At 42.2% G+C, this 14,927-nt stretch overlaps 1 protein-coding gene across 12 annotated transcripts in view; it reads right to left on the bottom strand.

Moving 5' to 3' along the window:
• The window catches only part of FN1 (fibronectin 1), a 65,640-nt gene extending 52,207 nt beyond the window's left edge, over nucleotides 1–13,433 (bottom strand). For 6 of the 12 annotated variants that reach the window (XM_070489771.1, XM_070489773.1, XM_070489778.1 and 3 more), the window contains exons 1-9: nucleotides 12,922–13,433; nucleotides 11,850–11,978; nucleotides 10,777–10,914; nucleotides 9,350–9,481; nucleotides 8,246–8,383; nucleotides 5,122–5,280; nucleotides 2,729–2,920; nucleotides 1,800–1,979; nucleotides 1,002–1,178 (exon numbers count right to left, since the gene is read on the bottom strand). In XM_070489771.1, the coding sequence (XP_070345872.1) occupies nucleotides 1,002–1,178; nucleotides 1,800–1,979; nucleotides 2,729–2,920; nucleotides 5,122–5,280; nucleotides 8,246–8,383; nucleotides 9,350–9,481; nucleotides 10,777–10,914; nucleotides 11,850–11,978; nucleotides 12,922–13,069 (1,393 nt within the window). In that variant the 5' untranslated portion in view covers nucleotides 13,070–13,433. The remainder of the gene's footprint in view (nucleotides 1–1,001; nucleotides 1,179–1,799; nucleotides 1,980–2,728; nucleotides 2,921–5,121; nucleotides 5,281–8,245; nucleotides 8,384–9,349; nucleotides 9,482–10,776; nucleotides 10,915–11,849; nucleotides 11,979–12,921) is intronic. The other 6 variants (XM_014843578.3, XM_070489769.1, XM_070489774.1 and 3 more) reach the window with 1 other exon arrangement.
• Nucleotides 13,434–14,927: the final 1,494 nt, after the last annotated feature.

Raw genomic sequence — 14,927 nt, 5'->3', positions numbered from 1 at the left:
CAGTCTGATTATCCTGAGAACTCTCACTTGGAAGGAAGTCCTGTGTGCTTCAGAGAAATCTCGGTGCTGCTATGTGGAAGTGGAGGGTTTTGAGCCCCAAAGAGAGAAAACATAGTCTACTAAAGCTGAGGTTTTCTGTACAGAATAATTACGGAAAGTTAAGGGATGTGAAACCACGATAATACCTACACATTTGCACAAAGGGTTTGCATAGTTTTAGAAGCCTACATTTCACTACTGCCCCATAACTTTTCCTAGTTCCAGTTTATTCTAGCTCAAAGGGAAACTATGTGTACAGATAGTGCAAGAATTGCAACCTAAAGTGTATTTTCCTTCTACACCCAGCATTCCCTTTTGTTGAAATGAGAGAAATAAAAGTAAGTACTTTTCTTCCTGTTTCCCTGCCTCATATGTACCCTTGACAATGCATAGAGCACAGGTTCTTGGACCTACAACTGGAAAATCAAAATCCACAGAGTTTTTGAAATTTGAAAACAAATAAACGGTATTGGTTCCCCTTTCTCCATTCATACAAACTAGAAGCCCGCCCCCCTCCCCTTTTTAAAAAAGCTCGCTTACTTGTTTTACTTGTAAAAGACAGAGTTTTGGTTATTTTGGTATTTAGTGATAGAGCTTATTTCAGTCAAACCAAAATTACGTGTAAATGTCGTAGGTCTGTGACAGTAGCAGTGAGCTACATATTAACCATTTTAAGCTACTCAGTTGTGTGCTCTTTACAAAAGACAAACCTGTGCAAAATTTATAATCCCAGACTTTTGAACAAGTATTTTTATTGTATTTCTACATTTTTGGACATTAAATTATATCAATAGGGTTTTAAAATTATATAAATATAGAATTCTTATATATTTTATTTTACATATATAACAAAGTTTTCTGCTGTCTCAAAATTTAAGTTTTAACAGGTGAAACAGGAGTAAACTGGACACTATCCTTCAGTCTCACACCATAAATGGTTGTCTCCAAGGGCTTCATCTTACCAGCCATGGGGCAGAATCCAAACTTCTGGTCCGCGTCATAGTTCTGGGTGGTTCCACACCATTTCATGTTGTCTCTCCTGCCCTCAGAAGTACAGTCAGTGTAGTTGTGGTTGTTGTATAGGAAGGGGAAGTGGCACAAGGCACCGTTGGAATTCCCACCTCGAGTCTGAACCAAAACTGCCCAGAAAAATACACAAATAGGAAGAAAAAAATTACAACCGAGCTTTCCCAGGTACAGTGGGGAAGTGCTACAGAAAGGTTTGAGAGAGCCAGCTTCTACACTTAATTCACAGAGTCTGACTCAGAATAACAGAGGTCTGATAATATAGTTCTAAGCTTCCTTCACGTGTTCACCTCACCTTCAAAATAGATTGAAATCCGATTTCCACTCTCGCTTCCCCAGCCAAAAAAAAAAGCTTAAATGATCTCTTTGAATAAAACATAGTTTTAACCAGAAGAGGAGCAAAAACACTCAGGCATCCCACCTGTGTATTCCTCAGTCCTGTGGGATCACCTACTGCTTTCAATAGACAAGTATCTTAAATCACATCATAATCCCCATGTGTCAAAAACAAGTGAACTGGGGGGCTTTTCCCTTGCTGTCATTTCCCAAGGGTGCTGGGGAACATGGAAGGATGTTCAGCTGCTAAGTTTGCTCCACATCTCTTGGGTCCAGACTGCACCAAAGTGAGATTTCTTGTGCAGCCTCAAAATTAGAGGCTAGTTCGCCGGCAAATAAAAATAGGGCATGAGAAATGGGTTTTTCTCACTGCTGTGTTTTCCCCTAGGGACACTTACCAGCACTGTCTGTACAGAAAGAATATTTCTGGTCTTGCTCATAATTGGAAGTTGTGCTGCACCAGAGGTGTCCATCCTGCCGCCCCTCCGTGGTACAGGAGTAGAAAGTTCTGCCGTTGTAGGTGAAGGGTAAGACACACGGCTCCCCGTTTGAATTGCCACCATAAGTCTGGGTCACAGCTGCAAGCATTGCCAAAATATGGTGACAGTCTCAGTAAATAGAGCTGCATTGACCTTCCACCAATTGCCGCTGATTTATAACTTAACTGAGACTGAGCTTGTGCCCTCAAAGAAAAAAGCTGCAAGCACAGATGATCATCTGCTTAATGTCTGTCAAAATGCGTTACTCAGGAAGCCATGGCTTTTGAGACACAGCAACACCTGATTTCTTCTGCTGATGTCCTTTGTTACCACCTCTGCTCCATGTGTCAGTTTCCCCATTTGTATAGCTATATTTATACAGGTTAATCAAGGATGATGCTCAAAGGATACTGAAAGGATATGCATGACTCTGTTGGTGCCAAAAGTCAAGTGTACCAATTATTATTGCTCTAGTTATGACCACTTTTGTATCCCAGAAGAGATGCATTAGGTTGTTGAAAGAAGTTTACAACACAAAGCTCCAGAAATTTGAGATTTAGAATGTAATATATGGATGATAAGCTATTCCGAAAGCAATCCTCTTGTAACAACATTTTAGACAAGTAAAAATAATACATCACAGTTTAAACCTCACTACAGGAAAGAAAATACACAGATTAAAAAGATTGGAAGAAAATATATCAAAAGCCAAGCCTCATTGTTATCACAGGGTGGTAAGATTATAAGCTTTTCTTGTTTGTTTTACATTTGTGGGTAAATGAATGTATTGCCTTTCAAAAACTAAATAATGAGTTACCAGGGCTATTTTTTAAAAAGATAATGCAGACCTGTCTCTTGGCAGCTGACTCCATTGCCCAGGCAAGTGCAAAGCATTTGCTTATTTCCTTGTGTCTTCAGCCACTGCATCCCCACGGAGTAAACCACGCCACTGTCTGTGACACAGTGACCGTATGGAGCGGGCTGGGGGTGAGGCTGGGGCTGGTAAATGGCCGTTCGGACATCTGTGAAGGGGCCAGATCCTAAGGGCATGAGAAAGGAAAGTCATAAAGCTGGACAAGAAAAAGAACTATTTTCTAGAGTTGGGATCTTCGGAGTTCCATACAGATGACTCTGAAATCCATGTTGTTACTGACCTGCAACTGAAAAGAAACGCCCCTCCCATTCTGCATTAGCTTTTGCCTGGGCTAATCAGTCTAGGAATCAATCCACAGGAGTCTACCAAATGGTCTCCATCTTCCAGCTCATCTGGAGCCACCGGGATTACATTTCGAAACCCACAGACATTATCCTGCTGCTACTCGGTAGAACAGATAGCTTCAAAGACTCCTTACTCATGCCAGGAAGCTGCTGGTCCATGCCTCCACAATCCTTCACATCTAACTTTCTTCCAGCTCACTTCTGACCACTTCCTTCCTTGCTCAATGCTCATTCCCCCCATGTACCCTGTGCTGTCTTCATGCTTTTTCCTTAGCCTGCCTCACCCTTCCTCTCTAAGCAGCTTCCATAAACTCAATCAATCTAGGCATTTCTCTTCCTGACACTGTTTTGGGAAGTCCCTGTCACTCTGCAGCAGACCTCTTGCCATCTGTGTAACTCTGGGCTCACTGGAGGGTGCCCTGAACAGCCATATTGGACTCTCTAGAAGTTGTTCCCTCCTTCCAGATTTTGTTTCTCCTCAGGATTACTTGTGATTCTGTTACGTTTTTTCTAAAACTAATCAATCCTCTTAAAATACCTTTCCTTTCAGAGTAAGACAAGAGATTGTGTCAATCTTTCCCTTAAACTTTTGGAAATCTGTTCTCCTGAAGGCCAGGCCCGCTGCGGAGAAGAGTCAGAACTGATGCTAGAACGACTGGTAGACGGAATTCAGCATCTCCTAAGTCCTGCTGAACACTAGAACCCAAAGATTCCTCACAGACAGCGGGTCCCACAGTCACTCATATGGGGGAACACAACATCTGTGTTCAAACGTCCCACCTGGGAGAGTCACAACGCAAAGGAACATAGAGATCCTGTAGAAGTTCCATTTTGTTTAATCCAGTGTTTCTCAAACCTTTTTGAACAATGGAACCTTTTCAGTATATTAGTAATATTAGTAAAAATACATAACATTTCTTGAATGCTTACCCCATTTGACCCCAACTACCCCTTTAGCTTAAACTATTTCAGTAGATTGATATTTGTAATGTTTCTCTTTTTGGTTAGCAGCATTTTATGATAATAATCAAATAACTCAAAGATATTATAAAATATAATCTTATGACCTTCATAAGTATTCAGAGCAAGATGAAAACTCATCAAAAGGAGAAAAATCCAAACAAATAATTAATATTTTTAGCTAAATGACCAATTGATAAAAGGCTAAACAATAATGCTAGCATGTTATGTAGTGAAAACTTGCTCAAAACATATTAAGAATAATAACAGAAGGACATACCCCTGACTGCCATATTTCTTTCCTCAGATTCTTACAAAACAAGCTACAAGGCAAAGACCTTGTTCTTGTACTAGAAACAATTCAAACTTCCTTTCCTAAAAAAATGCTTGGATATTGTGTCATTCATTCCCATCTCTAGGTTCTCTCTGAATTTCTCAAATTGTGAATGCCAATACATGAAGAAAATGATCGTGCATTATTTTATGGAATGCAACAAAGTTTGCCGGAGCATGGAAACCACACATAAAGGATTGTTTCTGCTACAAAGAGCTGAATGTCAGGACAAGGTAATATATTCCATTTTGAGAAAAGAATAAATGTACATTTTTTTCCCCTTTCCTAGCAGAAGAGTCAAGTAATCATATAACTCATCATAACCCACTCATTTCCATTAAAATGCACTTTAGATATTCAAAATGCATACACATGTGTATCTAAATGTCTATATATATATATATATAGACCCATCTATATCTATCTTTCTATATATAAATTGTGTAGGTTTTGTGATATTAGTATTTTTTTAAACATCAATTTAATCTCTTGGGGCTAAAATTGTTTTTCCCCCTAAGATTCATTTTCATTTCATTTTTATTTAAATTTAAAACTTGACATTAAACAAAGTTTTAACAGCTAACGATCTGTAAATGAACTCAGCTTACAGTAAGCCAAAACACTGCAAATCATCTTAAATAGCATGTCAAGGGAAAAATGGATTTGCAGAAATATTTTTTGAAAGGTTATCCCCGTTCGCGGTTCCGGCCCGCCCATCCTGTGCCTCACCGGTGGATGTGGTCTGCAGAGACGCGTGCCTTTCACACTTCCACTCCCCTCTGCCGTTGCCTGTGCAGATGCACTGGAGCAGGTTCCCCCGATTATCCTTCTTGCTCCAGGTATCGCCAATTCTATAGGATGTCCTAGTGTCCTGATCATTGCATCTGTCTGTGTCAGAAAGGAAGCAGTGAAATATGCAAATCAGGTCAAGCTTGTAATGCTCAGTTCAAACCTCAAGAAAAGAACATAGCAGCTTAAAGCTTGCAAGCCCTTTCTCTGGTGGTATGTTCACATCCAGCTGTGGAGCCACAGGTGTTCAAATTCTGAAAGATGGGATTACATTTGTTACAGTGGAAAGGGAGCTGCATGATTTAGTCTAGCTCCATTTCTCCGCCAAAAGACTCTTTCATCATCTTTCATTCATTCACTCATTTTTTTTTTTTAATCATTTTCACGTTCTTCCTTTGACCAAATTCATTCTCCAGTCTCTTTCCTTCTCAGGCTCTCCCAGGCTTTCCTGGAGTAATTACTGTATATGACCTGCCTTTCCAGAGGGACTTCCTTTAGGAAACTCGAAACAATAGAGAGGCAAGAAGGTCTCAGAAGCTCTCCCCCCATTGCCCCAATGAAGCTATAAAAAGATGGCGGCATCTCTTTCTTCATTTGTTATATAAAAAAATTCACGGGACTACCAACTTCTTTGAATAAAATGTCCTCTTCTCCCCTCCCCCACACCTACCTATTTAAAATCACTAAGAAGATGGCCGCTTTTGAATTGCTCAGTGTTAACCCTTCAATAGAAAAGTGCGATTATTAATGTAAAATGATACTTCGTAACTACAGTCATGAGTTGCTTAATGACAGAGAGAAGATTCTCAGAAATGTGTCGTTAGGAGATTTTGTTGTTGTGTGGACATCATAGAGTGCACTTATGCAAACCTAGATGGTTTAGCCTGTGATACACCTAGGCTATATGGGACCACTAATAATCTTATGGGACCACTGTACATGCGGTCCAGCATTGACCACAATGTCGTTAGGCGGCGCATGACTGTAAATTACCATTGGTCTTTGTGTTCAATTATCTGGTAAATAGATTGTTTCAGTTATCATCCAGCTGTCCCCATTTGCTACAATGTGAATAGGGAGGATCTGATTTATTTGTGAATCAGAAAATCACTGCACTAGGTTGGAGAATAATAATTATGCAGTTGATGTAAGTTCTCACAAATACACACCCACATTGATCTACCATCAGAGCAGAGGGCTGAATGAAGAGTCATTGCTGCTTACAGTTTTTACCCAAATCCCTAGCTAAAAAGATTGTCTTTCCCTGACCCCCAGAGCACTATTTTCAGTATTTGTCTGGAAGCCCTTAATATCGTGCTCTAGACGATGAATATGTATAAGCCTTTCTCATCTCCCTGACCTACTTACTAAGGCTCTTTGAAGGCTGGGCTAATGTCCAATTCATTTCTGCATCCCTATACCATCTTGTACAAAGTAGAGCCTTACAAAACTTCACAGAATAAATGACTTTTCTTTGAGAAACTTTTCCCAACTTTCTATTAGAAGAGTTTTAAATAATAGATAAGAGTTCGAGTCAGACACCTAATTTGTCTTAAACTAAAACACTCTCCCCAAGGTCTTGGAAGTCTAACCATCATAATAACGTTTTAAATGCAAAAAATCTAATGAACCAGTAAGGTTCCAGGAAAGATTTGGTCAGAATTGTTATTACTTTCCAGGAGAGACTTGTTTATTGTTAGCAAAGAATTCAAATTTGGAGGATGAATATTTTAAGCTGGTGAAATATTTTAAGGTAGATAAAGTTCAAAACATTTAGATTTGATTTTAAATTTCTTTATAACACCAATACTTAATGGCTGTTTTTGCTTCAACATTCTATAGTCGCTATTAGTTTGAAATTTCAAAAAGGGAGCCTTGAGCCCCTAAGGCAACAGAGAGGCCTCCGGGCAATCTTAGAAAGAGCAGCAGAGACACCAGAGAATACCTTCTTTACAGCACTAAGAGCCTATTTAGGAGCTTTGGGTAAAAGACACTGCCCTTAACCCCAGAGTAGACACATGTTTTGCTGTTGTTGTTGTTGTTTTCCAAGGAAGACTCGCCCTGAGCTAACATCTGTGTCAATCTTCCTCTATTTTATTTTATTTTATTTATTTTTTGAGGAAGATTAGCCCTGAGCTAACTGCCACCAATCTCCTCTTTTTGCTGAGGAAGACTGGCCCTGAGCTAACATCCACGCCCATCTTCCTCTACTTTATATGTGGGATACCTACCACACGCATACCAAGCAGTGCCATGTCCGAACCCAGGATCCAAACCAGGAAGCCCTGGGCCGCTGAAGCAGAACATGCGCACTTAACCACTGCACCACTGGGCTGGCCCCAATCTTCCTCTATTGTATATGAGGGTCACTGTCACAGCATGGCCACCAAGGAGTGGTGTGGGTCCACGCCTGGGATCCAAACCTGTGAACTCGGGCCACTGAGGCAGAGTATGCCAAACTTAACCACCAGGCCATGGGGCCAGCATGTAGACACATAATTTTAACCTATGGGATAAGTGCTTTTTATTTTCATCAGTTTTGCTTATGACTATGCTTTATTTAAATTTCAAAGATGGAAGGAAGCTTAAATCTTTAGAGCTTTGCCCCTTCCATGTCAGTAGGACCCACATGCCTAAAGATGCCTGTTTGCTTTCCACCAAAATGACTTTTCTATCCTGCGGTAAAATGCAGACTCTCCACACTCCTTGCGTGCTATTTTAATGATTTCTTTGCTCTTAATATTGGAAAATATCTCAGTCGTAATTTAGATTGAATATTTGCAACTAATGTTCTGATCTATAGCATATTTGGCATTGAAGTGAATATTAAGGTTTTTCTTAGTAGCTGATAGCCTAAGACTTTACTGAACTAAGATTTTATTTTTCTTTTTAGTCTTCTTTGAAGAAGCAGAATAAGTTAGTGATGGAATTTTTCTTGACATCCAAATGTTACCAAAGCATGTTGGGGCAGTGGGTGTTCTAAGTGACATCACATGATAATTCTCTCTAGGAATCCAGAAAACGACACCTGGCCTCATCTTTAACAGAAAGATCTAAAACATACTTCTAGAGGTACAGGTGATGCGCCCATTGCCTTCTCCCAGACAAGTACAGTCCACCATCATCCAGCCTTGGTAGGGCTTCTCCCAGGTTTCCCCGACAACATAAGAGGTCCCAGCAGCATGATCAAAACATTTCTCAGCTGTAGGGAAATTTGGAGAAAAAAAACAGAAAAAAGGGGGTTATTTTGAATTTGCAGTCTCCCCGTAATGTAAAGTGTATCATGTAAGCAAAAGTCCAGCCACATTTTTTTTAAGTGGTACCCTGTTCCAAAAGAAAGGCACGCCCTGAAACGAGGCACATAGTAAATAACCAAAGCAAAAGGAAGCTCAAGTCGAGCTGGCAGGCAGAGATCCTAGTCTCTTAATAAGTACATGGGCTGTATATTTTCAGCTAGCACCATTCTATACACCAGTATTTTGAGTGAAAAGGATCTATGTAGGGATCCAGTCTGTAGGAGACTGTACATGAAAACTTCCAGTCTTAATTATGAATGACCAATTACAAATGCCTAAATAAAATGACAAGAAAGCTATTTAAAATTTGGAATTCTGTAAAAACAGAGACAATACAGCAAAATAAAAGCCTCTGCAGGAGACAACAATAAGGAAGCAGGGTAAAATTTGTAATCAGAACTTTTTGGAATTTTATCTATCGAGTTCAACTGAGGATTGAGACCAAAAGAAACCTGACAATTTTTACTTTGAAAAAAAATTATTAAGGTGTGACAGAGCACACACAATATTATCGTCCAGTGCATTCCAATAAAGAAATATGTCAAAAGTGTCATGTTTTCCTTTTAAGTGATTTGTATCTTGACCAAGGAGAAATCTGAGATCAGATATTAGACAGAAGAAACGACTTCTTCCTAGATCTTTCAACTCTATCTTGCGTTTTTGAAACAAAATTAAGACTTCTATGCATGGTTAGTACTTTTTGATCTGATTCCTTTAAGGAAACTATGGGTTATATAACATTTCATTATTTGAAATAAAACTTCCATTTCTCTCTTTTTAATTGGAATTCAGATCTCGTTCATGTACATTTCGATTTAAGCCAACATTTTGACTGGGTGTCCCGCCCCCATTCATTGCTCAGAGTCACATACCTATAGGCTTGCAGGTCCATTCTCCTTTCCCATTACCAAGACAGACACACTCTAACATGTAACCACCAGTCTCATGAGGTCTCCTCCAGGTGTCACCAATCTTGTAGGACTGACCCCCTTCATGGCAGCGGTCTGTTCAAGATAAAAAGCAAATGTTAGAGAGAGTGGGACAGAGAATGTTTTTAAAAAAGAAAAAGTCTCATGTTCCACCCAGGGTAAGCACCTAGGTTAGCCAAAGTAAAGACACAGGGAACAGCTTTCCCATCAGAGACAGGAAAGGTGACGAGTCTGGTCACTTTGGGTCATTCATTAAATGTCTTGTTTAAACACAATGAGAAACCACAGAGAAAAGTGAATGGCAAAGAAAGAGGTCATAAATCCTGATTCCCCAGAGAAAGCACAGGAAATGGGTCCTAAAGCAGAAAGAAAGGCTGGCAAGCATGGCCTTCACATATACACAGCGGGCTGGGCTTGAGACTAATTCAAGGAAACAGCCACATGGGGCAGAACATCCAGCTTTCAGGAGCGTGGAGAGTCTGTATTTCACCCTGGGATAGAAACGTCATTTTGCTGGAAAGCAAATCGATGTATACATATCAAGTATGAAAATCTGGATACTTTTCTAGGTGTGTGTTAAACACAACGGCACATCCAAAGACTGAATTGTCCACTAGAATGTAAACACGACGGACCGCTGACTCTTAAGATTTGCCAATAAACTTGGATGAACCCTAACATTAAGTATGGGAAAGATGATTGGGCCTATACACAAAGGACTGATTCATTCTTTTGGATGGAAGCCTTTGAAGTGACTTATACTTAAAGGATGGATTTAAAAAACTAAATGCTACATTAATAGAATCTAACAGTAACCCAGTGAATCACACTAGAAAGGTTGCCTTAGCTCAACTTGAATTGATAAGAGTCAACCCAGTCCCCAAAGTACCTTGGAAACACTGTTAGGCTAATTAGTCTATATTATCTCTAGGAATTGACAGATCTACTTCTGGGTATAAACTATTGGTCACAAAGAAACTATACTGTTTCTGTGAGATGCAAGAGGTCTCTGCTCTGCAAACAAGAAGAGCAGACCACACAAGGGCTGATTCGCTCTTCATGACCATCTTCCCAATCACTGCAGATAATCACACTATCAATCTGGCTTGAGACGCCTGGGTAATGTCAAATGGGCAACTCCTCTGAGCATGTCTTCCTGGACTGGAACCCAAGAGATGCACTTGGTTACACTATGTACACACACACACACTCATAAATGCACACAGACTAAACATTGATTCCATCTGTGCTCAGAGCCATCTTCCACAAGCATGGGAACCAGCTGGGTGACCACATAAGAGTAATAGACGGTAACAGAGAAATTCGCATTTCTGGTATTCTAGTGTCATTCCACAAGGCGTCTGTCTTACTTGCAATGGTGCAGCTGATTCTCCCTCGGCCGGCCCCGATGCAGGTACAGTCCCAGATCATGGAGTCTTTAGGGCGCTCATAAGTGTCGCCGACCCGGTAAGTGTTCCCGGTGTACTTGTCAAAGCAAGTCTCTTCAGCTGAGGGGAGAAGGAAAGTCCATGAGAGCCTCACAGAGGCGACAGCTTTCCTATTCCACTACTCCCATCCAAAGGAAAACTCACTTTTCCATTCCAGAAGTAGCATGGTACAATGGAAAGTCTGAAAAATTTGAAGTGGGAGTTCTGGATATTATCCTTGGCTCCAATAAAGCCTCAGTTTTTGACCTCTGACAAGTTCTCGAATTATCTGGAAATTAATTTCTATTGTAAAGGATTCTCAGGCCCTTAGAAAAAAGCCACATAAAGCCCTACCTTAGGACCAGCTAGATTATGCAGGACGGGCTTCAGATTCTGGTCTCTGACTCAGAAAGTCAAACCAGGCAAGGTCCACATAAAAGCAGTTTGAAGAGCCCCACCCCCACCAAGCCCGGTCACTTGCTAATCCTCCTATTTCCATTTTAGCCCGATCAGGGCTTCTCTGCAGGAGTTGCTACAATTTACAAGAAACATATCAACGGTCATAAAGGAATGAGAACTTTGAAGCGGTTAGTGGTTTTGCACTGAACTGCAGCTGTCAAGTCACTTTGCCATGGAGGGCCCAAAGTGTTTTCTGGCCCAGAATCTTAGAGTTTAAGATCTAAGATAACTTTCTAACAATTAAAATTTTATAAGCAATTTTTTTTGAAGGAGAGCACAAACTCTTTCATTTTCTCATCAAAAAACTTTGGGAGAATAAAACAAAAAGAAGACTCTAGGAACTACTTTGGGATACCTTTGTTCTTTTGTTTTAAAGGTAAGAGGAACACGTGAAAAGCAAATATAAGCAGTTATTAAACGCTTTACGTGAGGAAATGACATACAATTCTACCAGGAAAATGGCATATGCATTTTTACTATTAATGCTACATTTAATTAACAAGCACCACTTCTCCATCTACTAAAAGATACTAACTACCAGGCTCCCCAGCACTTACGCTCAGGTTTACTCTCGCAGTTAAAGCCTCTGCTCCCTCCGTAGCAGGTACAAACCAAGGCATTGCCCAGGTAGGTGCGCTCCCATTGTTGGTTTATCTGATAGTGTTTCCCATTGTCGTAACAACCAGCTGTAAATAATTGAAGGAAAACGTTATCACATTTGCATCCTCCCTTTTTCAAAATTATGGAATTTCCTTGTACAATTAAATTGATGAGCCTAAGCAACAAACAGAAAAATAAGCTAAGCATCAGAGCACCAGGAGAATTAAAAGCAGTATTCCACTAAGATATAGATACAGACACAAGCTATCTAAAGAGTTAACCACAACTTGTACACGTAGATATTTAGGTATTCCTTTTTTTTCCCACTTAACTTAGCTAAATGTTATACAATGATGTCATTTCCATCTGGCCAGGGGTCTACATCAAAGGAGTGGAAACATTTTGAAAAGCAGTTAACTGGAATCACATCTTTAAACATGCAAGAACTTCAATGCTCTTTAAAGGGCAACTTCAAGCAGTTTCCTTTAGCCAAGGCACAGGGAGGGTGTGTCTTCCAAAAACTTGAAGAGGAATTCCGACCTCTGTGCTTGGAGAAGCATCCTGAGGGGCCCCAGAGCAATCTGAACTAATTACATCTCTTCCAAGCTACTTAGGAACCACGTAGCTATTGGGCTACCCTCTTCCCACCCCCAATTTGAAAACATTTAACTAGTTTTTTAGTAACAAAGAAAATAAGAACGGTGAGGACCACGCTAATTCCAAATGGAAAATTTAAAGGCACACAGCATTTTTTGCTTTAACGGCAAATTTTGATGCATTCACAGGAGGAAGACCTGAAAGTGTAGAGTTGATGAGACCACTGCAGGACATTGCAGAGCGCGTCCCCCAATGCATTCAGAACCAGCCTGCTCAAAGGCAAGAGCCTTTTGTGTCCACAGCCGGTTTCTCTCATTAAGGCGTGCACACCCTCCACACGCGCGCGCGCGCGCAAAACTTCAGTCACTACTTTGGTTGTCTTTGCAGTCCCGTCCCTGCCACAGCCCGTTTCAGCCCGCGGTCAGTACTCACGCTTGCTTTGGCCGACAGCCACCGGGGACTGGGGCTGAATGATTTGCTGATCCTGCCTCTTCCTCTTCGAGGCTCCGCTGGAGGGCACCGCTGTCCCCAGGGACAGGACGACCAGCAGCAGCAGCCCAGGTCCCGGACCCCTGAGCATCTTGAGACGGTGTGGGGAGAGACGCCCTCACCAGGAGACAAGTTGCCACCAAGTTTGGTTCCCTTCGCAACCTGCGGGAGGAGTCCCTTCCAGTGCTTCCTGGGGGTTGAAGCCTCGGAGAAGGTAGGGGCCGGAGGATGGGGACGGGGACGGGTAGAGGGACAGAGGGGAAGGAAAGGACGAGAGAAGTTGTCGCTGCAGGTCCCCTCTCTCCTGCTCGCGCCTAGGGCTCCCTCTCCTCCCCCTGCACAGCGCAGCCGGCGCGGGCGGCCAAGCCCCGAGAGCTGCGGCTTATATGGGACAGTCCCCTCCCGCCCCCCGCGAGGCCCGGGCGCCGGGGAGGAGGGACCGGCCCGACTCCCCCACCTCCTCCCGCCGCCGCCGCCGCCGCCGCCGCCGCCCGCGCGCCCATTGGCCGGCCTCCGGGTGACGTCAGGGGGACTGTGGGTTCGCCGCGAACAAAAGAGATGCTGATCGCCCGCCAGGACTCCGGCAAGGGAACTTTTTTCGGTTTCCTTTGCGGTCGTCAAACTTTTTTGGGGCCGAGCGGGGAGGGATGGGAAGCGGCTGGAATGTGGTAGACGGATGGGAAAGGGAGGGGCTGCAGCTGTGTGAAGGGAAGGGGTTGCAAGTCTTCTCCCCTCCTCCCTTTCCCTTTTCTTTTTTATTGGGGGGGGGGAGGTTGAGGACATTGCGTCACCTCTGAAAAAAATCTCTGCTCACTGGAGTGTATTTTGGGGGGAGGAAAACCATAAAGTAGCCACCCCCTTGCAGCTGTAGGAATGCAGACTTTGCATCCCAGGGCGGGGCTGGGTTTTCTCCGGTTCCCTCTGTTTCGTCCAGAGTGCACTGACTTGGGATTCACTTTCTTTGCCTTCACAGCTCCCTCTTAGAGACTTTTCCCCTTCTAAAAGCTGTGCCTGCTCAGTTCTGAGGAAGTGCTAGCTGGGGAGCAAAGGGGAAAAGCCATCCTTTAATGAGCTTCACTAAATACTAGGAGTTCTGCCGGGCCCTTGGCAGATCTGGGGGAAATTCAGAGAACGGGTTTCTCTTGAAGGGACAAAGCAGCAGTTTGCTTTTTTGAACATGCTGGAAAATCTTCCCTTCCTGGGGATGGGATGTCTGTTTCCACTGAAAGTGAAATCAGTCGTGGACGACCTGAAAACTGGAAAGTTGGACCGGCCACAGAGAAAGATCTTAAAGTCCTGCCCACGTTCACAATGCGCGTTACACACAATGCAGAGATCCTGTTTGACTGACTAAAAGCTGAGAAAAGACCATGTAAAGTTTTCCCTTCCTGCAGTCCCTTTTTTGCTTTTATTTGGCGCTCGCTCTTTTTTTTTTTTTTGGTAGACATCAATTTCATCAGAGAATTCCCCTTCCCGAGCCCAGCCGCCAGATTTTTTTCTATTTCAATCGTTATTTACTCCAAGAATGTGTAAAGTTCCCATTTTTAAGATTTCCCCCTCTTTCCGTCTAAACTCAGAGGGTCGAAAGGGAATCTGAGAAGTCTCTAGCTTTTAGCAACTTATCACACTACTCTTTTTTTCAGGCAAACCCAAGTCAAACTTGCTTTAAAGATCTTTGAAAGCGGGAGTCCGCAACATTCTTCGGTAACTCCTAAGCCCTAAACTCAAAGCTTTGCCTTTTGGTTACATTAGTAGCGCAGACCTCCCGTGTGCTTTGAGAACCTATAAAAGCTACTAGCAAGATGTTTATTTCTGCAAGTACTTATTTTCTCCAAAAGTTGCACCTTCAGTACCTGCCATATGGTAATCCGAACTCTATGGTCCATAAAATGCCCAACACATCAAAGACCACAAAACTAACATTTGTGTTTACTAATGCAGGGAATTTT

The sequence above is a fragment of the Equus asinus genome, chromosome 19, assembly GCF_041296235.1.
Source record: "Equus asinus isolate D_3611 breed Donkey chromosome 19, EquAss-T2T_v2, whole genome shotgun sequence".
NCBI classification, from domain to species: Eukaryota; Metazoa; Chordata; class Mammalia; order Perissodactyla; family Equidae; genus Equus; species Equus asinus.
This window is presented reverse-complemented; position numbering and strand designations above follow the sequence as displayed.